The 24,823-nt window shown below is 45.5% G+C and overlaps 1 protein-coding gene across 2 annotated transcripts; it reads left to right on the forward strand.

Moving 5' to 3' along the window:
• The first annotated feature begins 351 nt into the window (after positions 1–351).
• On the forward strand, positions 352–21,107 carry LOC106602000 (nuclear distribution protein nudE-like 1-B). 2 transcript variants are annotated; one of them, XM_014194445.2, is made up of 10 exons: positions 352–481; positions 9,679–9,775; positions 14,007–14,048; positions 15,154–15,307; positions 17,431–17,579; positions 17,897–18,033; positions 18,547–18,720; positions 19,032–19,129; positions 19,393–19,559; positions 19,864–21,107. In XM_014194445.2, the coding sequence occupies exons 2-10, from the start codon at positions 9,690–9,692 to the stop codon at positions 19,952–19,954; spliced, it is 1,098 nt and encodes a 365-aa protein (XP_014049920.2). In that variant the 5' UTR covers positions 352–481; positions 9,679–9,689; the 3' UTR covers positions 19,955–21,107. The 2 variants fall into 2 exon arrangements, with proteins under 2 accessions (XP_014049920.2, XP_045571732.1); XM_045715776.1 differs by lacking the exon at positions 14,007–14,048.
• The last annotated feature ends 3,716 nt before the right edge of the window (positions 21,108–24,823 follow it).

The following is a 24,823-nucleotide window of genomic DNA, read 5'->3' on the forward strand; positions in this document are numbered from 1 at the left end:
ATAGCCTATAAGCTGAACATAGAAGAAATACTGGCCCACTGAATACAACAACATTTTGGCTATATCCACTCAAATACGAAATACTCGCAACAGGCTACTATGGGAAGTGCAGTATTGCTACAACTATTAGCCTATTAAAATCATTTCTAGGCTGCCTGTGAATGAGGATTTGATAGGCCTTATGCGGCTCTATGGAGGCTACTGCCTACACATCATCTGACTGCACTGCATTACTAATTTCTTAGCATAATAGCGCCACCTTGTGGTCATGACGAGGCAAATCAGAGGTCCAACCCTGGAGCGTCACATTTGACGTACGTATGATTTCATCACGTGCCACCGCCTCGGAAGCTACGTTACTTCCGAGAGTCGCGTTGGCGTTTTCTAAACAGACAGACATTTCGATGAAGACAGTCCAGGTCAGAAGATGTGGCGACTGTAACTGAATCTGGAGACAGATACACGGATTGGACATGCCCAGGTAAGGACATTGATTTACATATTTATGTTGGTTACTTTACCAAAAGCTAGCTAGCTGATTAACCTGTGTTTTCGACTTTAGCGAGCTTTGAACGACGAGCAGCCAGCGGCTCACCAAACCAGTGACAGCTGAAAATAGGTTGTTGAACTTGCCGTTTGGTGCCATGCTAGTCTTGCTAGCTAATAATTATGTATTTGATTTAGCGACACTGTGATATTGACGAGCTAATGGTTTCCTTTTCTGGCTTACTAGTTACACATGTTTTACTGTATGGAAACAAACAGTCAGTATCAGATAGTGTTGACATTTTGTGTTGCCTGGTGGTGGTTTCGTATGACAAGCAAAAAGCCGGTTACTACTAACGTTACTAGCCGGTCTCAGCCCTGGAACCAGTTAGAGGTGATTAACGTTAGGACTGAGTGATTACCGGTCTCTTTGCCTGTGGATACCACGTCCTATTTATTCTGCCTCACCTTGTCCTTACGTACATGGTCAGCCGACTACTGTAAACGAAATACAGTTGATCTTAGCTAATGTGTGGCATTTACCCTAGAATGTTTCTTTCCACCAAATATTCAGGGAATGTAAATGTTGTTTATCATCATAGGGGTGGCTGTGTCTTAATTCTACATACAGTAAGAATTTCACCTAAACTGTAGCTACAGCTTTGTTCCTTGGAGTCTAACCTGCTGCTCTGAAAGCCAATGTAATGGTGCTAGCCGGTAGCCACATGCAGTTAGCTAGTATAAAAACGGTCTAATATCTCTACCAAATAGGGCATTCCCCAGGGTCTCACCACCACCGTTCCTCCGAGACTGGATGTCACAACAGGGAGTATGTCTGGTCTGCTGCACAACCTACCTATACACACTGCTATACACAGCGGAGCCCTACACCCTCAAATAGCCTATCCCAGATCTCTAGTGGAAGTGGGAGGATTTTAGTTTCCTGGAAATAACGTAACTCACAGAGAATTTGGTGTGAGCCCACGTAGTGCGTCACCCACTCTCACTCTTGAGTAAACAGCCAGACAGAGAGATGTCATCTGCATCAAAGGAAAAGAGGAAGCCAAAAGGAGAGTGGACAGGAAAACCAGACTCCACTACCTTCCTCTGTTGGCTAGTTTGCCTGCCCTGCTCTAAGCCATGGGTAAATATAACCAGATGGTTTCTCTGCTGTTGGCTTGGTAGTAGAGTCTACATATTGTGGCCCAAATTGTACCATCGAATTTATTTGTCACATACACATGGTTAGCAGGTGTTAATGCAAGTGTAGCGAAATGCTTGTGCTTCTAGTTCCGATCATGCAGTAATATCTAACAAGTAATATAACCTAACAATTTCACAACAACTACCTTGTACACACAAGTGTAAAGGAATGAATACGAATATGTACATAAAAATATGTAAATGAGTGATGGCTGAACGGCATAGGCAAGATGCAGTAGATGGTACTTTTGACCAGAGCTCACTGCTCTGGTCAAAAGTAGTGCACTTAATAGTGAGTAGGTTGCCATTTGGGAAACGAGCCCATGTTTTCTGCACACCAGGATGCCACCCAACATGCCTGCACTGGAATGGGTACAAAAACAGAGAAAAACATCTGTCTACTTTTTCCTGAAGCTGAGTCTTCTGTGCTGAAAATCACTGTCAGTGAGTGAACCTGGTATTGTCTTTCAAATCCTGGTTTGTTTGTAAAGGAACACAACACACTACTGCCAGCTGAGTGTAACCTAAACATTAGTCTTATTTATCACCATGGAAACAACAGCTAGTCTGTTATTGAGACTCACATTCAAGTCTTTTGCTTCTCTGTGATAAAGGGATGAATGGAGAGACATAAGTTTTCGAACCTTCTTCTCTCATAGCTCTGACTGCGATTTCACCTCAATGGACGTGTTGTTCACGTGGTAGCCTAATAACATTACATCATGTTGGCTATACGATCATTAGCCCAGTTCAGCTAAGTATAGCTAACATGATCTATCATTAGCCCAGTTCAGCTAAGTATAGCTAACACGATGATCTTTGATGAACCATGCTAATGATTGTATAGCTAACATGATGATCTATCACTAGCCTAGTTCAGCTAAGGTCATCATGTTAGCTATACTATCATTAGCCTAGTTCAGCTAGTATCTTCGACTAGGCTATGTTGACAGTATCAAAACCAATCCTAGTTCAGCTAGTATCTTAGTATCTGAGTGAGTCCCAGTAGTAGTGGTGTGACGACACAGTTTCCTGAGCGAGTCCCAGTAGTAGTGGTGTGACGACACAGTTTCCTGAGCGAGTCCCAGTAGTAGTGGTGTGACGACACAGTTTCCTGAGCGAGTCCCAGTAGTAGTGGTGTGACGACACAGTTTCCTGAGCGAGTCCCAGTAGTAGTGGTGTGACGACACAGTTTCCTGAGCGAGTCCCAGTAGTAGTGGTGTGACGACACAGTTTCCTGAGCGAGTCCCAGTAGTAGTGGTGTGACGACACAGTTTCCTGAGCGAGTCCCAGTAGTAGTGGTGTGACGACACAGTTTCCTGAGCGAGTCCCAGTAGTAGTGGTGTGACGACACAGTTTCCTGAGCGAGTCCCAGTAGTAGTGGTGTGACGACACAGTTTCCTGAGCGAGTCCCAGTAGTAGTGGTGTGACGACACAGTTTCCTGAGCGAGTCCCAGTAGTAGTGGTGTGACGACACATTTTTTAAATGTAATTTAATTTTTTTCACCTTTATTTAACCAGGTAGGCAAGTTCTCATTTACAATTGCGACCTGGCCAAGATAAAGCAAAGCAGTTCGACTCATACAACAACACAGAGTTACACATGGAGTAAAACAAATATACAGTCAATAATACAGTAGAAAAATAAGTATGTACAATGTGAGCAAATGAGGTGAGATAAGGGAGGTAAAGGCAAAAAAGTCCATGGTGGCAAAGTGTATACAATATAGCAAGTAAAACACTGGAATGGTAGATTTGTAGTAGAAGAAAGTGCAAAGTAGAAATAGAGATAATGGGGTGCAAAGGAGCAAAATAAAATAAATACAGTAGGGGAAGAGGTAGTTGTTTGGGCTAAATTATAGATGGGCTATGTACAGGTGCAGTGATCTGTGAGCTGCTCTGACAGCTGGTGCTTAAAGCTAGTGAGGGAGATAAGTGTTTCCAGTTTCAGAGATTTTTGTAGTTCGTTCCAGTCATTGGCAGCAGAGAACTGGAAGGAGAGGCTGCCGAAGGAGGAATTGGCTTTGGGGGTGACCAGAGAGATATACCTGCTGGAGCACGTGCTACAGGTGGGTGCTGCTATGGTGACCATTGAGCGGAGATAAGGGGGGCTTTACCTAGCAGGGTCTTGTAGATGACCTGGAGCCAGTGGGTTTGGCGACGATTATGAAGCGAAGGCCAGCAAACGAGAGCGTACAGGTCGCAGTGGTGGGTAGTATATGGGGCTTTGGTGACAAAACGGATGGCACTGTGATAGACTGCATCCAGTTTGTTGAGTAGGGTATTGGAGGCTATTTTGTAAATGACATCGCCAAAGTCGAGGATCGGTAGGATGGTCAGTTTTACGAGGGTATGTTTGGCAGCATGAGTGAAGGATGCTTTGTTGCGAAATAGGAAGCCAATTCTTGATTTAACTTTGGATTGGAGATGTTTGATGTGAGTCTGGAAGGAGAGTTTAGTCTAACCAGACACCTAGGTATTTGTAGTTGTCCACATATTCTAAGTCAGAACTGTCCAGAGTAGTGATGCGGGCAGGTGCAGGCAGCGATCGGTTGAAGAGCATGCATTTAATTTTACTTGTATTTAGGAGCAGTTGGAGGCCACGGAAGGAGAGTTGTATGGCATTGAAGCTCGTCTGGAGGGTAGTTAACAGTGTCCAAAGAAGGGCCAGAAGTATACAGAATGGTGTCGTCTGTGTAGAGATGGATCAGAGACTCACCAGCAGCAAGAGCGACATCATTGATGTGTACAGAGAAAAGAGTTGGCCCAAGAATTGAACCCTGTGGCACCCCCATAGAGACTGCCAGAGGTCCGGACAACAGGCCCTCCGATTTGACACACTGAACTCTGTCAGAGAAGTAGTTGGTGAACCAGGCGATGCAATCATTAGAGAAACCAAGGCTATTGAGTCTGCCGATGAGGATGTGGTGATTGACAGAGTCGAAAGCTTTGGCCAGGTCAATGAAAACGGCAGCACAGTATTGTTTCTTATCGATGGCGGTTCCGATATTGTTTTGGACCTTGCGCGTGGCTGAGGTGCACCCATGACCAGCTCTGCAACCAGATTGCATAACGGAGAAGGTGCGGTGGGATTTGAAATAGTCGGTAATCTGTTTGTTGACTTGGCTTTCGAAGACCTTAGAAAGGCAGGGTAGGATGGATATAGGTCTATAGCAATTTGGGTCAAGAGTGTCCCCTCCTTTGAAGAGGGGGATGACAGCAGCTGCTTTCCAATCTATGGGAATCTCAGATGACACGAGAGGTTGAACAGGCTAGTAATAGGGGTTGCAATATTTTCGGCAGATAATTTTAGAAAGAAAGGGTCCAGATTGTCTAGCCCGGCTGATTTGTAGGGGTCCAGATTTTGCAGCTCTTTCAGAACATCAGCTGAATGGATTTGGGAGAAGGAGAAATGGGGAAGGCTTGGGCAAGTAGCTGTGGGGGGTGCAGTGCTGTTGACTGCAGTAGGGGTAGCTAGGTGGAAAGCATGGCCTGCCGTAGAAAAATGCTTATTGAAATTCTCAATTATAGTGGGTTTATCGGTGGTGACAGAGTTTCCTATCCTCAGTGCAGTTGGGAGGAGGTGTTCTTATTCTCCATGGACTTTTTTGAATTTGTGTTGCAGGAAGCAAATTTCTGCTTGAAAAAGCTAGCCTTAGCTTTTCTAACTGCCTGTGTATATTGGTTTCTAACTTCCCTGAAAAGTTGCATATCACGGGGGCTGTTTGATGCTAATGCGGAACGCCATAGGATGTTTTTGTGTTGGTTAAGGGCAGTCAGGTCTGGGGAGAACCAAGGGCTATATCTGTTCCTGGTTCTAAATTTCTTGAATGGGGCATGCTTGTTTAAGATGGTGAGGAACGCATTTAAAAAAAATAACCAGGCATCCTCTACTGACGGGATGAGGTCAATATCATTCCAGGATACCAGGGCCAGGTCGATTAGAAAGGCTTGCTCGCTGAAATGTTTCAGGGAGCGTTTGACAGTGATGAGTGGAGGTCATTTGACCGCAGACCCATTACGGATGCAGGCAATGAGGCAGTGATCGCTGAGATCTTGGTTGAAAACAGCAGAGGTGTATTTAGAGGGCAAATTGGTTCGGATGATATCTATGAGGGTGCCAGTGTTTACGGCTTTGGGGTGGTACCTGGTGGGTTTATTAATAATTTGTGTGAGATTGAGGGCGTCAAGCTTGGATTGTAGGATGACTGGGGTGTTAAGCATGTCCCAGTTTAGGTCACCTAGTAGCACGAGCTCTGAAGATAGATGGGGGGCAATCAGTTCACATATGGTGTCCAGAGCACAGCTGGGGGCCGAGGGTGGTCTATAGCAGGCGGCAACGGTGAGAGACTTGTTTTTAGAGAGATGGATTTTTAAAAGTAGAAGTTCAAATTGTTTGGGTACAGACCTGGATAGTAGGACAGAACTCTGCAGGCCATCTCTGCAGTAGATTGCAACACCGCCCCCTTTTGGCCGTTCTATCTTGTCTGAAACGTTGTAGTTAGGGATAAGGATTTCAGAGTTTTTGGTGGACTTCCTAAGCCAGGATTCAGACACGGCTAGGACATCCAGGTTGGCAGAGTGTGCTAAAGCAGTGAATAAAACAAACTTAGGGAGGAGGCTTCTAATGTTAACATGCATGAAACCAAGGCTATTACGGTTACAGAAGTCATCAAAAGAGAGCGCCTGGGGAGTTGGAGTGGAGCTAGGCACTGCAGGGCCTGGATTCACCTCTACATCACCAGAGGAACAGAGAAGTATGAGGATAAGGGTACGGCTAAAATCTATAAGAATTGGTCGTCTGTGACGTCCGGAATAGAGAGAAAAAGGAGCAGGTTTCTGGGGGCGATAAAATAGCTTCATGGTATAATGTACAGACAAAGGTATAGTAGGATGTGAGTACAGTGGAGGTAAACCTAGGCATTTAGTGATGAGAGAGATATTGTCTCTAGAAACATCATTGAAACCAGAAGATGTCATAGCATGTGTGGGTGGAGGAACTGGGAGGTTGGATAAGGTATAATGAGCAGGGCTAGAGGCTCTACAGTGAAATAAGCCAATAAACACTAACCAGAACAGCAATGGACAAGGCATATTGACATTAAGGAGAGGCATGCTTAGCCGAGTGATCAAAGGGTCCAGTGAGAGTTGGATAGCTAGCCGAGCCATAGGTAGCAAGCTGGTAGAAGATGGGGGAGGTCTGTTTTTAGCCAGCTCGTGCGATTCCGTCTGTAGATTACTGGGGTTCCGTGTGGTAGGGGGGACCAGTCCAATTGGCACAATAGTTAGTTATAGTGGCCCAACAAAATTGTCCGATAGACCTATTCAGATATCAGCCGATAAGACGGCTAACGATTAGTGGGCCGCAGATGGGCATTCGGGTTGCGTCGCGACGGAGGGGCCAGTTGGATAACTCCCTCGGGCAGATAACGTCAGTGGTCCAGTCGTGAAGGCCAGATGGGGCTCTGCATCGGCAGAAAAAACAGGTCCGGATAGGTGACAGTAGCCCAGGAGAGGCTGAAGAAACTCTTCAGCTGGCTAGCTCCGGAATAATTTATGTTAACTCCGGGACCAACGTTGCCAATAGTCACTCAGGTAGCAGCTAGCTAGCTGCAAGATCCAGGTGTAAATGTCCAGAGCCTGCGGTAGAAATCCGGGGATATGGAGAGAGAATAGGTCCGGTAAGCTCTGGTCTGAGTCGCGATTGGCGATAGCTTTTCGAGCTAATGGATAGCTGAGGACCGCTAACCGTGGCTAGCTGAACTCCAACGTTAGCCAGTGAACTTGCTAACCTCTGGCTAGCTTCTGTTGTGGATTTCAGATTTGAGGTAAATAATACTTTAAATTTTTTTAATTGGTGAGGTGGGTTGCAGGAGGGTGTTTTGAGGTTGAGTTTTTAGAAAATAAATATGTAAAAAGATATGCGAAGAAAATATGTAAATATATATATATATATATATATATATACACGGGACACGACAAGAGGAAGACAAAGGACGTCTGAACTGCAACGCCATCTTGGGAGAGCCAAGATGGCCAGTTTCCTGAGTGAGTCCCAGTAGTGGTGTAACGCCACAGTTTCCTGAGCTGCATAACACACACACACGCACGCTCTGCATACCATACATACACCTAGAGTAATGTGAGAGAGAACAGCTATTCTCCCTTTGACCCCATGACCCCTGGGACCTGTCTAACTGACAGATGACTCTCCCTTGTTAACTGAATTAAAAGCCATTTGACATTCTGTTAAGCAGAGTGCAGTATAGAGGATGGTGTTGGGGTGGCTGACCGCTGTGCTGACTCATCCGTCTGTTAAAGCTACAACACTTTTTTGGGCGACCTGACCAAATTCACATAGAAATGTGAGTTATAGATCTGTCATTCCCATTGAAAGCAAGTCTAAGAAGCGGTAGGTCTGTTCTATCTGTGCTGTTTGTGCTTCCCATTCTGAATTTTTGTTTCTGCGTCTTACTTCCGGTTTTGTACACCAGCTTCAAACAGCCGAATATATAATATTTTTGCTTACAGAAAATATATTTCACATCGGTTTAGACAGTACAATGATTCTCTACACAATGACTGCTTGTTTGTGGAGGAGCAATTTCTGCAGTGTAACTTTAGTTCTTGTGTTGGGACAGTTTGAAGCGACTGACCCATGCATGCTGGAAATCCCTCTTAACCAGAGATGATCACTAGTAGCCTTGCCTATTCCTGGAGCTACTGGGAGGGCTGGGGACTCCCTGCTGTTCAGCCTCACACAGCACACACACACTGGACCAAACAGACATGTGGGCGTTTAATCACATCCTCCCTCTGAGGTGGCTTTGGCCCAACCACAGCTTCATTCATAACACTGCTGCTCAGGGTTTCCACACTACTTCTGTTCCATGTGTTTATGATTGGCATTCAACACACAAAATGGCCATGAATTGAAGTGAATGAAGCTTTTTGAAAACATGTCCAGTCCGCTGTTGCCCATGTCAAATAAACAGGGTTAGAAGTTTTAATGAGGAGGCCCTGGTCTGTATGAAGGGGCTCTGTGGGGCCTACTGGGGGAATCCTATATCTCCTTACTGAGGAGTTGGCCTACCAAATGGCTGGTTGTCACCCAGGTGTTGCTGCTGGGTCAGTGTGTCAGGCCCTTTGTTGTTAGAAGAGAGGTGGAGGGAGGCTGAGTTGAAGTCAGTGGGTCTTGAATAACTGTGATGACAGCCTGTCTCCAGACTGACAGCCAGGCCGCCTGTCTCCAGACTGACAGCCAGGCCTCCTGTCTCCAGACTGACAGCCAGGCCGCCTGTCTCCAGACTGACAGCCAGGCCGCCTGTCTCCAGACTGACAGCCAGGCCTCCTGTCTCCAGACTGACAGCCAGGCCGCCTGTCTCCAGACTGACAGCCAGGCCTCCTGTCTCCAGACTGACAGCCAGGCCTCCTGTCTCCAGACTGACAGCCAGGCCGCCTGTCTCCAGACTGACAGCCAGGCCGCCTGTCTCCAGACTGACAGCCAGGCCTCCTGTCTCCAGACTGACAGCCAGGCCTCCTGTCTCCAGACTGACAGCCAGGCCTCCTGTCTCCAGACTGACAGCCAGGCCGCCTGTCTCCAGACTGACAGCCAGGCCGCCTGTCTCCAGACTGACAGCCAGGCCGCCTGTCTCCAGACTGACAGCCAGGCCTCCTGTCTCCAGACTGACAGCCAGGCCGCCTGTCTCCAGACTGACAGCCAGGCCTCCTGTCTCCAGACTGACAGCCAGGCCTCCTGTCTCCAGACTGACAGCCAGGCCGCCTGTCTCCAGACTGACAGCCTGAGCATAAGACTAAGTACTTTTTTATTTTTTTTATTTTTTATTTTTGCAATGAATTAGTCTGCTACTTTTCTTGGGTAAGAATAAACCCTATGTTTGGTTTTCTGCCATTCAAATGTTTCGGCCTACTTTCACGATACGTCTGTCTTTAACTAGCTTCAGGTGATCATGATGTTCTCCTCTTCAGGTTGTTCTACCATGGACACAGACATGATACCAACATTCACTTCAAAGGACCAGGAGATTGACTACTGGAAGGCCTTATCCCTCAAGTATAACAACAGGTATGTTCATGTCAACTGATCTAGGCTACTCATAGCTCATTTAACAAAATCATTCATTGATTTATACATGGTCAAACATTGAGTTTCAGAAGATTAGACTCAGCAGTTTGTCATTGTATCTGTTGAACTACTCTCCTCTACATACATGTTCCAAATAGAAACTCAAGCTAGGCACAGTCTTTCACTTTGACGTCTTCTCAGTAATATAATTATACATGACCAGAAAACCACATGGCTTGCTCTCGGCTCTGTTACATAAAGCAAAGCTTTTATGTTTGCTCATAACACTGGAAGATGAATAACAAGGTTATGTCATAACAGTCATGTGATCATCTGACACATGGCCTGTTCCTCTATAGGCCTTTGTTAACGTTACCATCGACACAGGAAGCAATGGATTCATTGGCCTAGATTAGGCAGAGTTAGTTTAGGTCTAGTTGTTCTTAGTGCTGGGGAGTCATCATTAGTGCACACCGTAGCAAAACGTGTCGTAATGGAAATCATTTTGCAAGGAAAATGAGCATTTCTTATTGTACTGGTTCAGGTAGTAGCCTACCTCCCCGTTTCAGTCCCTTTTCTTCCGTTTGGTTTCTATTGAATATTTCTTTGGTATCACTTTTACAGATAGCCTATATCCAGCAGGGTGTACTAGAACACACACAGCCTATATCCAGCAGGGTGTACTAGAACACACACAGCCTATATCCAGCAGGGTGTACTAGAACACACACAGCCTATATCCAGCAGGGTGTACTAGAACACACACAGCCTATATCCAGCAGGGTGTACTAGAACACACACAGCCTATATCCAGCAGCGTGTACTAGAACACACACAGCCTATATCCAGCAGGGTGTACTAGAACACACACAGCCTATATCCAGCAGGGTGTACTAGAACACACACAGCCTATATCCAGCAGGGTGTACTAGAACACACACAGCCTATATCCAGCAGGGTGTACTAGAACACACACAGCCTATATCCAGCAGGGTGTACTAGAACACACACAGCCTATATCCAGCAGGGTGTACTAGAACACACACAGCCTATATCCAGCAGGGTGTACTAGAACACACACAGCCTATATCCAGCAGGGTGTACTAGAACACACACAGCCTATATCCAGCAGGGTGTACTAGAACACACACAGCCTATATCCAGCAGGGTGTACTAGAACACACACAGCCTATATCCAGCAGGGTGTACTAGAACACACACAGCCTATATCCAGCAGGGTGTACTAGAACACACACAGCCTATATCCGGCAGGGTGTACTAGAACACACACAGCCTATATCCGGCAGGGTGTACTAGAACACACACAGCCTATATCCGGCAGGGTGTACTAGAACACACACAGCCTATATCCGGCAGGGTGTACTAGAACACACACAGCCTATATCCGGCAGGGTGTACTAGAACACACACAGCCTATATCCGGCAGGGTGTACTAGAACACACACAGCCTATATCCGGCAGGGTGTACTAGAACACATATCTAGGTCTACAGTATTAACTATGTTACTAGTTCAACATGATACAGGTCTACAGTATTAACTATGTTACTAGTTCAACATGATACAGGTCTACAGTATTAACTATGTTTTCCCAGGCTCTGTAGAGCCAGACCTTGTCAGTGTTGACACAACACATTCTAGAATATAGGCCTAGTGTGTGTTCATGAGGAGGTCCCAGATGTCACCCCTACGCTATACACACACGCCACACACACAAATAATTTTATATTCTAACTTAAGCCTACTGAACACACACACAATAACATACGCACTATGCACACACGTACACATGGATTTTGTATTGTAGATAGGTGGTAGAGTAGCGGCCTGACGGAACACAATGTGTTGTGAAATCTGGTGTGTATTGTGATGTTTTTATTGTATATAACTGCCTTAATGTTGCTGGACCCCAGGAAGAGTAGCTGCTGCCATGGCAGGAACTAAAGGGGATCCATAATAAACCCCAGGAAGAGTAGCTGCTGCCATGGCAGGAACTAATGGGGATCCATAATAAACCCCAGGAAGAGTAGCTGCTGCCTTGGCAGGAACTAATGGGGATCCATAATAAACCCCAGGAAGAGTAGCTGCTGCCTTGGCAGGAACTAATGGGGATCCATAATAAACCCCAGGAAGAGTAGCTGCTGCTTTGGCAGGAACTAATGGGGATCCATAATAAATACAAATACTTGTTTGTACACAGTGGTATTTTGGTCATATGGTCTGAAAACAGTGATGTTGTCAGAGGGAAGGTAACCGAAGTCATTCCAATCAGAGCGATAGTTGAACAGGGCTGTTCTGCGGCCAAACTGGCCATGTGTGCTTCTGGTACGGTAACTGTGTGTGCTTCTGGTACGGTAACTGTGTGTGCTTCTGGTACGGTAACTGTGTGTGCTTCTGGTACGGTAACTGTGTGTGGAATGAGCAGGGAAACCCAGTGAGGCCAAGGATGGAGCAGTGGCTGCCGGTTAACCTCTTACATCTCGACGTTCCGCTAGCGGAACACCTGCTCCAATATCCAATGATGGGCGTGGCGCGAAATACAAATTCCTCTAAAATCCGAAAACTTCCATTTTTCAAACATATGACTATTTCACAGCATTTTAAAGACAAGACTCTCGTTAATCTAACCACACTGTCCGATTTCAAAAAGGCTTTACAGCGAAAGCAAAACATTAGATTATGTCAGCAGAGTACCCAGCCAGAAATAATCAGACACCCATTTTTCAAGCTAGCATATAATGTCACAAAAACCCAGAAGACAGCTAAATGCAGCACTAACCTTTGATGATCTTCATCAGATGACACACCTAGGACATTATGTTATACAATACATGCATGTTTTGTTCAATCAAGTTCATATTTATATCAAAAAACAGCTTTTTACATTAGCATGTGACGTTCAGAACTAGCATACCCCCCGCAAACTTCCGGGGAATTTACTAACAATTTACTAAATTACTCACGATAAACGTTCACAAAAAGCATAACAATTATTTTAAGAATTATAGATACAGAACTCCTCTATGCACTCGATATGTCCGATTTTAAAATAGCTTTTTGGTGAAAGCACATTTTGCAATATTCTAAGTACGTAGCCCAGCCATCACGGGCTAGCTATTTAGACACCCGGCAAGTTTAGCCTTCACCAAAATCAGATTTACTATTACAAAAGTTTGATTACCTTTTGTTGTCTTCGTCAGAATGCACTCCCAGGACTGCTACTTCAATAACAAATGTTGGTTTGGTCCAAAATAATCCATCGTTATATCCGAATAGCGGCGTTTTGTTCGTGCGTTCCAGAAACTATCCGAAATGGTAAATCAGGGTCGCGCGCATGGCGCATTTCGTGACAAAAAAATTCTAAATATTCCATTACCGTACTTCGAAGCATGTCAACCGCTGTTTAAAATCAATTTTTATGCAATTTATCTCGTAAAAAAGCGATAATATTCCGACCGGGAATCTCCTTTTCGGTAAACAGAGGAAAAAACACAAAGACGGGGGCGGCCAGTGCACGCGCCTAAGCCCACAGTCCCTTGATCGGCCACTTGAGAAAGGCGATAATGTGTTTCAGCCTGGGGCTGGAATGACGACATTCAGGTTTTTCCCGGGCTCTGAGAGCCTATGGAAGACGTAGGAAGTGTCACGTTAGAGCAGAGATCCTTTGTAATGGATAGAGATGGCAAAGAAGTTCAAGAAATGGTCAGACAGGGTACTTCCTGTACAGAATCTTCTCACGTTTTGGCCTGCCAAATTAGTTCTGTTATACTCACAGACACCATTCAAACAGTTTTAGAAACTTTGGAGCGTTTTCTATCCAAAGCTAATAATTATATGCATATTCTAGTTTCTGGGCAGGACTAATAATCAGATTAAATCGGGTACGTTTTTTATCCAGCCGTGAAAATACTGCCCCCTAGCCATAACAGGTTAACTGACCCCAGAGCTGTCGAACCCTGTTAATGTGTGTGTCACTCAGACCTTTTCTGTTCAAGGGTCATCCCTGGTCAGTGGAACTATGTATCTGTAGCCTGGTCCCAGATCTGTTTGTGCGATCATCTCAACTCCTTGTCATGCCAAACAGTGGTCCTTTGTATCTCAGTTGTAATTCCAGGGTAGTGGGTTCGATTCCTGGGACCACCCAAATATATGAACGCATGACTGTAAGTCACTTAAAAGCATCTGCTAAATGGCATGTTATTATTTTACAGCACAAACAGATCCTGGTCCAGGCTGACATATCTGACTACCAGGTTAGTATACCATGCCTTAGGTTCTCACACATGAACCAACCCTTCTAATTCAATTCAGTGGAGCCACCTGACTGAATGAAGGGCATGGAAAGTCTGCATTCATTCAGCTCTAGCATGGCATTGGCCTTTGTCATGACAGATGAGTCAGGGGCCATGCAGAACCATTCTAGTTGCATTACATCTATGACCAGACAGACGGTAAGTTCTAGTTGCTTTACGTCTATGGACAGACAGGTGATAGACTGATATACAGCCATGTGGGACAAGAGAAGGTGCTATGCTACAATCCAGGAGTCCAGACCTTTCAGCTAGGTCTGTGTAGATATTACTGGACTGTATTACTAGGTTGTATCTAGCACATACTGTGTGGCTCAGTAAGTCTGGACACAGTCCAGTGAGTCTGAATATAGACTGAATACAGACTGGACTGAGGTCTGATAGAGCTTTGAGACAGAGACAGTACCTCAGGTCTGATAGAGCTTTGAGACAGTACTTCAGCACGTCTGATGGAGCTTTGAGACAGTACTTCAGCACGTCTGATGGAGCTTTGAGACCGTACTTCAGCACGTCTGATGGAGCTTTGAGACCGTACCTCAGCAGGTCTGATGGAGCTTTGAGACAGTACCTCAGCAGGTCTGATGGAGCTTTGAGACAGTACCTCAGCAGGTCTGATGGAGCTTTGAGACAGTACCTCAGCAGGTCTGATGGAGCTTTGAGACAGTACCTCAGCTGGTCTGATGGAGCTTTGAGACCTCAGCAGGGGTTCGTCATTAGAGGATACAGATGGCTCCTATATGCCTGCTGCTGTTCAGTGTGTTCTGAGAGGGGTGAGGGGTCAAGGGGTCTGGAGACAGGATATTATGAGTGAAGAGACCGGGTGTGTTCAGACATGTTCCACTGACCACAGGATAGGTCTAGGTCTGACTGTCCAGGGGATGTGACTACCACTCATTAGTACCACAATTCATCATTAAATAACAGTCCCTCCTGTGTGTCCTCCAGCCATGAGGCCCAGGAGGAGCTGGTGGAGTTGCAGGAGAGACGGTGTGGTAGTGGATGTGTGGGACTGTGTGTAACAGTCCGTTTTCTCCCGTGTCTTCCTCAGTTACCATGAGGCCCAGGAGGAGTTGCTGGAGTTCCAGGAAGGGAGCAGAGAGCTGGAGGCGGAGTTAGAGGCCCAGCTAGGACAGGCTGAACACCGCATCAGAGACCTGCACACAGAGAACCAAAGACTGAAGAGCGAGCTGGACAACCTCAAGGTAACATGCGTAGGAACGGACACACACACGCGCACACACACACACACACACACACACACACACACACACACACACACACACACACACACACACACACACACACACACACAGACCCACAGACAGAGGGGTTAGAACCAAACACTGAAGTGTGAGCTGGACAACCTCAAGGTAAATGTTGTGCCTCTTCGTGTTACAATTTAACAAATATGTGAAACGGTTGGGGATTCGGTTTGGCAAACACTGTTCCTGAGGATTTGGTTTGGCAAACACTGTTCCTGAGGATTTGGTTTGGCAAACACTGTTCCTGAGGATTTGGTTTGGCAAACACTGTCCCTGGGGGATTTGGTTTGGCAAACACTGTTCCTGAGGATTCGGTTTGGCAAACACTGTTCCTGAGGATTCGGTTTGGCAAACACTGTTCCTGAGGATTCGGTTTGGCAAACACTGTTCCTGAGGATTTGGTTTGGCAAACACTGTTCCTGAGGATTCGGTTTGGCAAACACTGTTCCTGAGGATTCGGTTTGGCAAACACTGTTCCTGAGGATTCGGTTTGGCAAACACTGTTCCTGAGGATTCGGTTTGGCAAACACTGTTCCTGAGGATTCGGTTTGGCAAACACTGTTCCTGAGGATTCGGTTTGGCAAACACTGTTCCTGAGGATTCGGTTTGGCAAACACTGTTCCGGAGGATTCGGTTTGGCAAACACTGTTCCGGAGGATTCGGTTTGGCAAACACTGTTCCTGGGGGATTCGGTTTGGCAAACACTGTTCCTGGGGGATTCGGTTTGGCAAACACTGTTCCTGGGGGATTCGGTTTGGCAAACACTGTTCCTGGGGGATTCGGTTTTGCAAACACTGTTCCTGGGGGATTCGGTTTTGCAAACACTGTTCCTGGGGGATTCGGTTTGGCAAACACTGTTCCTGGGGGATTCGGTTTGGCAAACACTGTTCCTGGGGGATTCGGTTTGGCAAACACTGTTCCTGGGGGATTCGGTTTGGCAAACACTGTTCCTGGGGGATTCGGTTTGGCAAACACTGTTCCTGGGGGATTCGGTTTGGCAAACACTGTTCCTGGGGGATTCGGTTTGGCAAACACTGTTCCTGGGGGATTCGGTTTGGCAAACACTGTTCCTGGGGGATTCGGTTTGGCAAACACTGTTCCTGGGGGATTCGGTTTGGCAAACACTGTTCCTGGGGGATTCGGTTTGGCAAACACTGTTCCTGGGGGATTCGGTTTGGAAAACACTGTTCCTGGGGGATTCGGTTTGGAAAACACTGTTCCTGGGGGATTCGGTTTGGAAAACACTGTTCCTGGGGGATTCGGTTCGGCAAACACTGTTCCTGGGGGATTTTCGGTTCGGCAAACACTGGATTACAGTTCCGGAACATCAATTAACATCACCCATTCACCAGGGACTGGAAACAGGGCTCAACAACTACATCTGGATGTCAGAGTAAAGCCACACTCCTGGATGCCCCCGCTGCCTGCCAGAGAGAGAGCTGCATGTGTTGGCTGGCTGACCAGCATATCACTGGTTAGATCACTGGTGCTGGCCAGGTATATCACTGACCAGGATGTAGATCACTGAGATAATAGAACATGATGCTAACCAGGATGTAGATCACTGGGATAATAGAACAGGATGATGAACCAGGATGTAGAGCATTGGGATAATAGAACATGATGCTAACCAGGATGTAGATCACTGAGATAATAGAATATGATGCTAACCAGGATGTAGAGCTACTGGGATAATAGAACATGATGCTAACCAGGATGTAGAGCATTGGGATAATTTAACATGATGCCAACTTGGAGCTGGGCTAGCCTTGCTGTTGACCCAGACCTTAGGCTGGCTTGATTCTGACACCTATGAGCCATTCTTCACCCCTCGCCAGAGAACAAAGGAGTTCTAGAGTCTATGAACACTGAGAATGTTAACATTAACATTAAGAAAGTTGTCATGTCAACACTCCCTTCCACCTGTCACCTCGGTCATCAATGCAACCATCTCCACACACACTAATCCCCCCCCCCGCGGAACAACAGAATGCTCAGAGCTATAAGCAGGTCTATATGTTGTCTGAATGTTTGTTCTCTCTCCCACCTCTCTCCCCCTGTAGGAGAAGTTGGAGCAGCAGTATGCTCAGAGCTATAAGCAGGTCTCCATGTTAGAGGATGACCTGGGACAGACCAGAGGAATCAAGGAACAGCTTCATAAATACGTCAGAGAACTGGAGCAGGCCAACGATGACCTGGAGAGAGCCAAGAGGTCACTATATACCACAGTAGAACTAAACTAACGTTACTAACGCAGCCATTCAAATGTTTTAGTTGAGTTCAGGCCTAGGTTGTAGGCTAAGTGGATGCTGGCTGGTAGCTGTGCCTCAGTATCACATGTATTGGTCACATACACATATTTAGAAGATGTCATTGTGGGTGTAGTGAAATGCTTGTAAAGAGAGTGTTACTCCACTCAGTGTTAACCCAGTTATCCAACCCACACAGATACTGTACATTTTTCACCTGCTTCTGCTACTAACCGTTGTCCACCCCAACTCCTCTCCTCCTCCCTCCTCCCTCCCTCAGGGCGACCATCGTATCTCTGGAGGACTTTGAGGGTCGTCTGAACCAGGCCATAGAGAGGAATGCCTTCCTGGAGAGTGAGCTGGATGAGAAGGAGTCTCTACTGGTCTCAGTACAGAGACTGAAGGATGAAGCCAGAGGTATGAAGACATGAAACACCTAGCCTACCTCTATCTCAGACCTACCCTTTCTGTTATGTCTAATACGGCTGTATTAAAGTCAGCTGGATGAGAAGGAGTCTAGTGGTCTCAGTACTGAAACTGAAGGATGAAGCCAGCGGTATGGACGGGGATAACCCCTAAGCTCCCTGTCCCCCTAAGCTCCCTGTCCCCCTAAGCTCCCTGTCCCCCTAAGCTCCCTGTCCCCCTAAGCTCCCTGTCCCCTACTAATCATGGGCTTGATGATAGTAGACCAGTGTAATCAGATGTAGTGATAGTACTGGAGTATATGAAATAGTTGTCTGGCTGGTACTTGAGGAGAGGGTTGTGAAACACTGCTCTATCCATTTGGTAGAATCTGTATTGGTGTGACTGATGCCTCAGACCTGAGACAAGAGCTGGCGGTGAGGGAGAAGACTGCAGACAGAATGTCATGTCTGTTATCATGTCTGTATTGGTGCTTATCTCATGTCTGTCTATCTGCCCCCCCCCCAGACCTGAGACAGGAGATGGTGGTGAGGGAAAGGACTGCAGACAGAATGTCAGCCCCCAGCTCTCCTACCCTGGACATGGACAAGATGCACTCTGCTGTCCAGGCCTCCCTGTCCCTGCCTGTCACCCCTGTAGGGAAGGGTATGGAACACCCGTTCATCAACCCTAAATCATCAGGTAGGTCAACAGCCGTGTCTTCTAACAGACCTGGGTGGAAATAGTGTTTTCTCTCTAATACTTTACATGTGCTTTATTGAGCTTGCCGGGTGCAATGGAATCCATGGAAGAGTCTCAAAAGTCCCTCCAGGCAGTCTCAATTAAATGCTCAGTGTTTTGAAAGTATATAAATACTATTTGAACCCAGGTCTGTTATTTACTTCACTTTTGGAGTTGTTACCTCCATGTGAAACAGTTTCTAGGTATCTGTCATGTGCTAAACACTGTCTCGTCATCTTTCTCTCTCCTCTTTATCTCCTCTCTCTCTACAGTGTTAACAAATGGCTGTGGGCCTGGCGGCTCACCTCTGACCCCATCAGCAAGAATCTCTGCTCTTAATATCGTTGGGGACCTTCTTAGAAAAGTTGGGGTAAATATCAGACTTTTGTTTCTTGTCGCAATGTTTTCCATTGCCATTGCTATGTATCCATCCTCTATGAAGCTAATGTTGACGACAAAACAGTATGAACACTCTTCTTGAGTAAACCCAACAGTTTGGCTTCCGTCTCCTCTCTTGACTTGACAGCAGAGTATATTGGAAAGGTGTCTGTGACCTGAATTAAAGGTTAAAGGTTACAACAGAATCCACAGCTTGTGATTAGTCTAATGTAGGCCATGTGTGTCTGTCCTTAGGCGCTGGAGTCCAAGCTAGCTGCATGTAGGAACTTTGCCAAGGACCAGGCCGTGAGGAAAACCTACTCCACGTCGTCCACCAACATGATCACTGGGAACGGAAACCTCATCAACAGCAACGCCACCAAGTTCTCCCACTCACTACACACCACCTACTACGACAAAACGTGAGTTCTGTCTCTCTCAGGAGTATTCCTACTGGTCCATCTATCTCTCTGAGTTGTTCTCTCTCTCAGGAGTATTCCCACTGGTCCATCTATATTTCTGCTTGACTTCCTGTCTGCAAGGTTAGTGTGACTCATTCCAAGACAGTAGAAGAAGTGACAGGCTGAATGGACTCTATCCCATTTTTAATCAGAGTTGGTCTAACCAGAGTATGTTGAGAATACCCAAACAGCTTTCTATTTGATATTATGAATGAACTAACTTCTGTCTTCTTGGTTTGTCTCTGTCTGGTGTTGTCCCCCACAGGGCTGTGAATGGACTGGACCCCAGCACCCTGACTGCCCTGGCGTCGCCCCGGAATGTCTCCCCTCCTGGCATGCTGCCTCTCACCGTTTAGCATGGCCCCAACCTCTGTACAAGCTCCTCGCAGAACAAGGGTACCCCTCATCCTTCACCCCAACCTCGCCCCCCCAAATCTCTGTACAACTCCTGTACGCCCCGCAGAACACTGAGAGGAGAGAACACTTGAAGAACCGTTACTGTGTGTGTGTGTGTGTGTGTGTGTGTGTGTGTGTGTGTGTGTGTGTGTGTGTGTGTGTGTGTGTGTGTGTGTGTGTGTGTGTGTGTGTGTGTGTGTGTGTGTGTGTGTGTGTGTGTGTGTGTGTGTGTGTGTGGGAGAGACACTTGACTGAATGATTGAAAAGGCCTCACTCACCTATGAGTGGGGTGGGGTTGGATGCTGAGTGTGTTTGTGTGTATTTAACATACAGGCACATGCCTGAGCTTTGCTCATGTGGATGATGTGTTGGTGACCTCTGTGCTCTGGAGTGTCTCCATTTTGGCTCCATTAGTTTATCAGTTTCACTCTATAACAGCTATATAACAGCAACTGTACCTGACAAAGGTCCCCAACGGACTGCAGCTTCCTTCCTCTAAACTTTTAATTTTCTTCTCTGAATGAATTGCACAATTACAAATAATTTATATATACAATGTTGTATTTAAAAATGAAAAGGGACTTTTTGCAAAGTTAGATGATTTCATCATTACTGTATGTATGCTTTAAGATGCAATATTTCCTGTTTGTTTGTTTGTTTGTGTTTGTTATGGGGTCAGATGGAGTTGATGACCCTTAACCCCCATGTCCAGAAGAATGACTGAATTAATGTTTACTGTGTTCAGCCTGTGATCAGAACCATGTTCTCTTATTGGGCTCCATCTCAATAGTCCAGTTAATAGCCTCCTCTCATCTCAATAGTCCAGTTAATAGCTTCATCTCCTCTCCTTCCTCTCAATAGTCAAGTTAGTCTTGGAGAGAATGAGAAAACAGGACCGGTAAAAGCAGTATGGATGATCTATCTCTACCAGAAATGAGCTTTCACCTCTAATTTCTTTCCCATCAGTGCAGAGGAGGGAAAGGAGAGAAGATGAGGAAACCACTTTATACTATTGAGATGCACCTCCAAGTCCCTATTGTCCTGGATGTGGGCTGACCAGACAGAACAGACCGGTCAGCTGGTGGACCATCTGTAGTCTGGTAGGGAGGGATGGACCTCCATGTTAAATAGCCTGGAAACATCAGCTACTGTCCTCTTCATTAATGAATAATGAAGTTAGGTCCACTTCACCACAGACTGTACTGTGCTAATGGCACCCTATTCACTATGTAGTGCACTCCTTTTGACCAGGGACCATGGGGCATATTCCCTATGTAGTGCACTCCTTCTGACCAGGGACCATGGGGCATATTCCCTATGTAGTGCACTCTTTTGACCAGGGACCATGGGGCATATTCCCTATGTAGTGCACTCCTTTTGACCAGGGACCATGGGGCATATTCCCTATGTAGTGCACTCATTTTGACCAGGGACCATGGGGCATATTCCCTATGTAGTGCACTCCTTTTGACCAGGGACCATGGGGCATATTCCCTATGTAGTGCACTCCTTTTGACCAGGGACCATGGGGCATATTCCCTATGTAGTGCACTCCTTTTGACCAGGGACCATGGGGCATATTCCCTATGTAGTGCACTCCTTTTGACCAGGGACCATGGGGCATATTCCCTATGTAGTGCACTCCTTTTGACCAGGGACCATGGGGCATATTCCCTATGTAGTGCACTCCTTTTGACCAGGGACCATGGGGCATATTCCCTATGTAGTGCACTCCTTTTGACCAGGGACCATGGGGCATATTCCCTATGTAGTGCACTCCTTTTGACCAGGGACCATGGGGCATATTCCCTATGTAGTGCACTCCTTTTGACCAGGGACCATGGGGCATATTCCCTATGTAGTGCACTCCTTTTGACCAGGGACCATGGGGCATATTCCCTATGTAGTGCACTCCTTTTGACCAGGGACCATGGGGCATATTCCCTATGTAGTGCACTCCTTTTGACCAGGGACCATGGGGCTCTGGTGTAAATGAATGCACTACATAGGAATAGTGTCATTTTGAACTCAGTCCTTCTTTATATAAGCCTTGGATGGATGACCGGTGATGTTCAGGGAAAGACTAAGTCCTTACTACTTTATACAAGCCTTGGCTGGATGGCTGTGTATTTACATGAGGTTGGTACCATGTTAAAATAATCCCCTTTCCCTATTCTGATGCGTAACTAGTATCAGACAAAACTGTTGCTTATAGAATCAAAAGTCAACCCTGAGCACAGCAGTGCGTCAGACAAAACGTACTTATTCACATTGAGATAGATAGATAGATATATATACACTGTCCTGTACTGTGCACCTGTTGATGGTCGACTCTTATCCAGCTAACATCCTGTCTACCATAACCTGCAGAACAGAATATCCAGCAACAATAACCCAGCAGTCCAACCATCTAACAGGTATAGGGGTGAAGTTGCCTTAGATGCTGACCCTGGGTCGGTTTTCCCTTTACCCCACTAATGGTTAAGGTTAGGATTGGGGAGGGGAAGCTGATCCTAGATCTGTACGCTCATCCCTTTTTCTAGACTAGATCCTAGACTGGTTAAACCAGACTGAATGCTGTGTTCACCATGAGGGGAGTGCTCAGTCTAGTTTTAATCAGGCTAAAAATGCTCATTATGCAAATTGCTATTGGTAACCATTTTGTCACGTTGGCTCCTGTCCTGTCGATGAAACGTTTGTAATAGAGAACCTCATCTCAGAATGACATCCTGGTCTCTGTCGTTGATATTCACTTATGATTTGTTTTACATCCCCCATTCTGCCTGTATCTTCATCTGGGGTTAATAGTGCTCCCTCCTATCACAGCCTTAAATGAAAAGCCTTAAGGCCAGTTTCCCAGACACAGATTAAAGCTGCACTATATAGCTTTTTGGGTGACCTGACCAAATTTACATAGAAATGTTATAGATCTGTTATTTATATTGAAAGCAAGTCTAAGAAGGTGGTAGATCTGTTATTTTTCTATGCTTCCTGTTTTATAGTTTCGTTTTTGGGTCTTTTACTTTCGGTTTTGTACACCAGCTTCAAATCAGCTGAAAAGACAATGTTTTTGGATATGGAAAATATATTTCACAGCGGTTTAGATGCTATAATGATTCTCTACACTATACTTGCTTGTTTTCTCACAAGTTGAAATTCTAATTCTAGCAACCAGGAAATGGCGGTGGGATTTCTGCATAGTGCATCTTTAAGCCTAGTCTTGGACTAAACACTTTCAATGGAGATTCTCCATTCAGAATGATTTAGAATCCAGCACTAGGCTTAATCTGTGTCTGAGAAACTGGTCCTAAAACTATTCCAGGACTATCATTTGGAGTGCTTGCTTAGTCCCATGGTCTATGATGTCACCCACCTTTACCATGTCACTCTGAGCTCTATGTCAGCCTGTTGCTATGTCCCCATATATACAGGTTTGGAACTAAGCATTGTAACTCTGCCAAACAACATATTTGTACATACCAACGTTTGGTAGTATTACAGTTCTATTTATTTCAGATGTCTTTATGGCATGTTTAAAATGAAGAACCTGAGTTTTACTATTGTACATCAGTCCAAGATCACATATCATGATGATGTACAATTGGTTGTACAGTCTGTTCAATAAAATTAAATAAAGATATTGAAAAATAAGTACTGAAACTGTGTTGTACATCACTCATGATGCAGCTTATAAGTCTGATGAAAAAGTGACCCTAAAGGTAATGTTTTCCTGACTTGTTGATTTGAGAGGATAGAAAGACCCGTATTATAGGAGTTAGCCTCCCACTATTATTGGCTACAAACACACAATGCTGTCTCTTTCCAGATGGACACACCCCCAACACACATACTGTACAGATCCGCTAAACACAGTGGGACAATTAACCCAAAAATATAAAGGGAAATGTCCAGAATACTGTTGTCACAGTTATCAAATAAAATGTTCTTGTAAACAGGCTATTGGCATTCTGTGTTTGCGTGCAGTGTCGCTCTCTCTGGTTGCTGTAGGCTCCTCTTGCTGTCATGTTGAAATTTGTACTGTCTTTGGTGAAATTACTGGGGGGGGTTTACAAGCCGAGGAGAGACGGAGTTAAAAGATTGATGCATAACCAGAGGAAGCGAGAGGGATAAGCAGCAGGTGGCGATGTTGCGTTTCTTTCGCTCACTAAGTGAGGAGATTTTGTATAAAGTTCAATCGGTGTCTAATTTGGTAAACATACATTTGAATTGATTATGTGCTACATGAGGTTTATTTTATCAAATATTTGTTTCGTAATGCTTAGGTTAAGTGTACGGATATAATTAGGAAATTTGACATCTGGCAAATTTGAGAAAAAACACTATCGGAGTTGTCACGAGATGGCTATGCATATTCAGTGGACAAGTGATCAACAACAATGGGCGTGACGGATAGAAGTAGTCGCTACAGGTGTGATCAAGCCTTACGTCAAAGTTGCCTGAAGCTGATTGGAAAATGCTATGCCCTGACAAGTTATTCAGAAGAAAATCCTAGAGGACAGAGTCTAATTTACATAAGGTTGGTTAACTTACCAGTGTTGACCCAAAACATACACATTTACAAACTACTTGTTTAAAGTGTTATTGTTTTTACAGAAGCTTATAAATCAATTAACCTGATAATGATCGACATCATATGGGTAGCAAAATGTGTGGTTTGCAGCAAAACAACTATATACACTGCTCAAAAAAATAAAGGGAACACTTAAACAACACAATGTAACTCCAAGTCAATCACACTTCTGTGAAATCAAACTGTCCACTTAGGAAGCAACACTGATTGACAATAAATTTCACATGCTGTTGTGCAA

Source organism: Salmo salar, chromosome ssa03 (genome assembly GCF_905237065.1).
Source record: "Salmo salar chromosome ssa03, Ssal_v3.1, whole genome shotgun sequence".
Classification (NCBI taxonomy): Eukaryota; Metazoa; Chordata; class Actinopteri; order Salmoniformes; family Salmonidae; genus Salmo; species Salmo salar.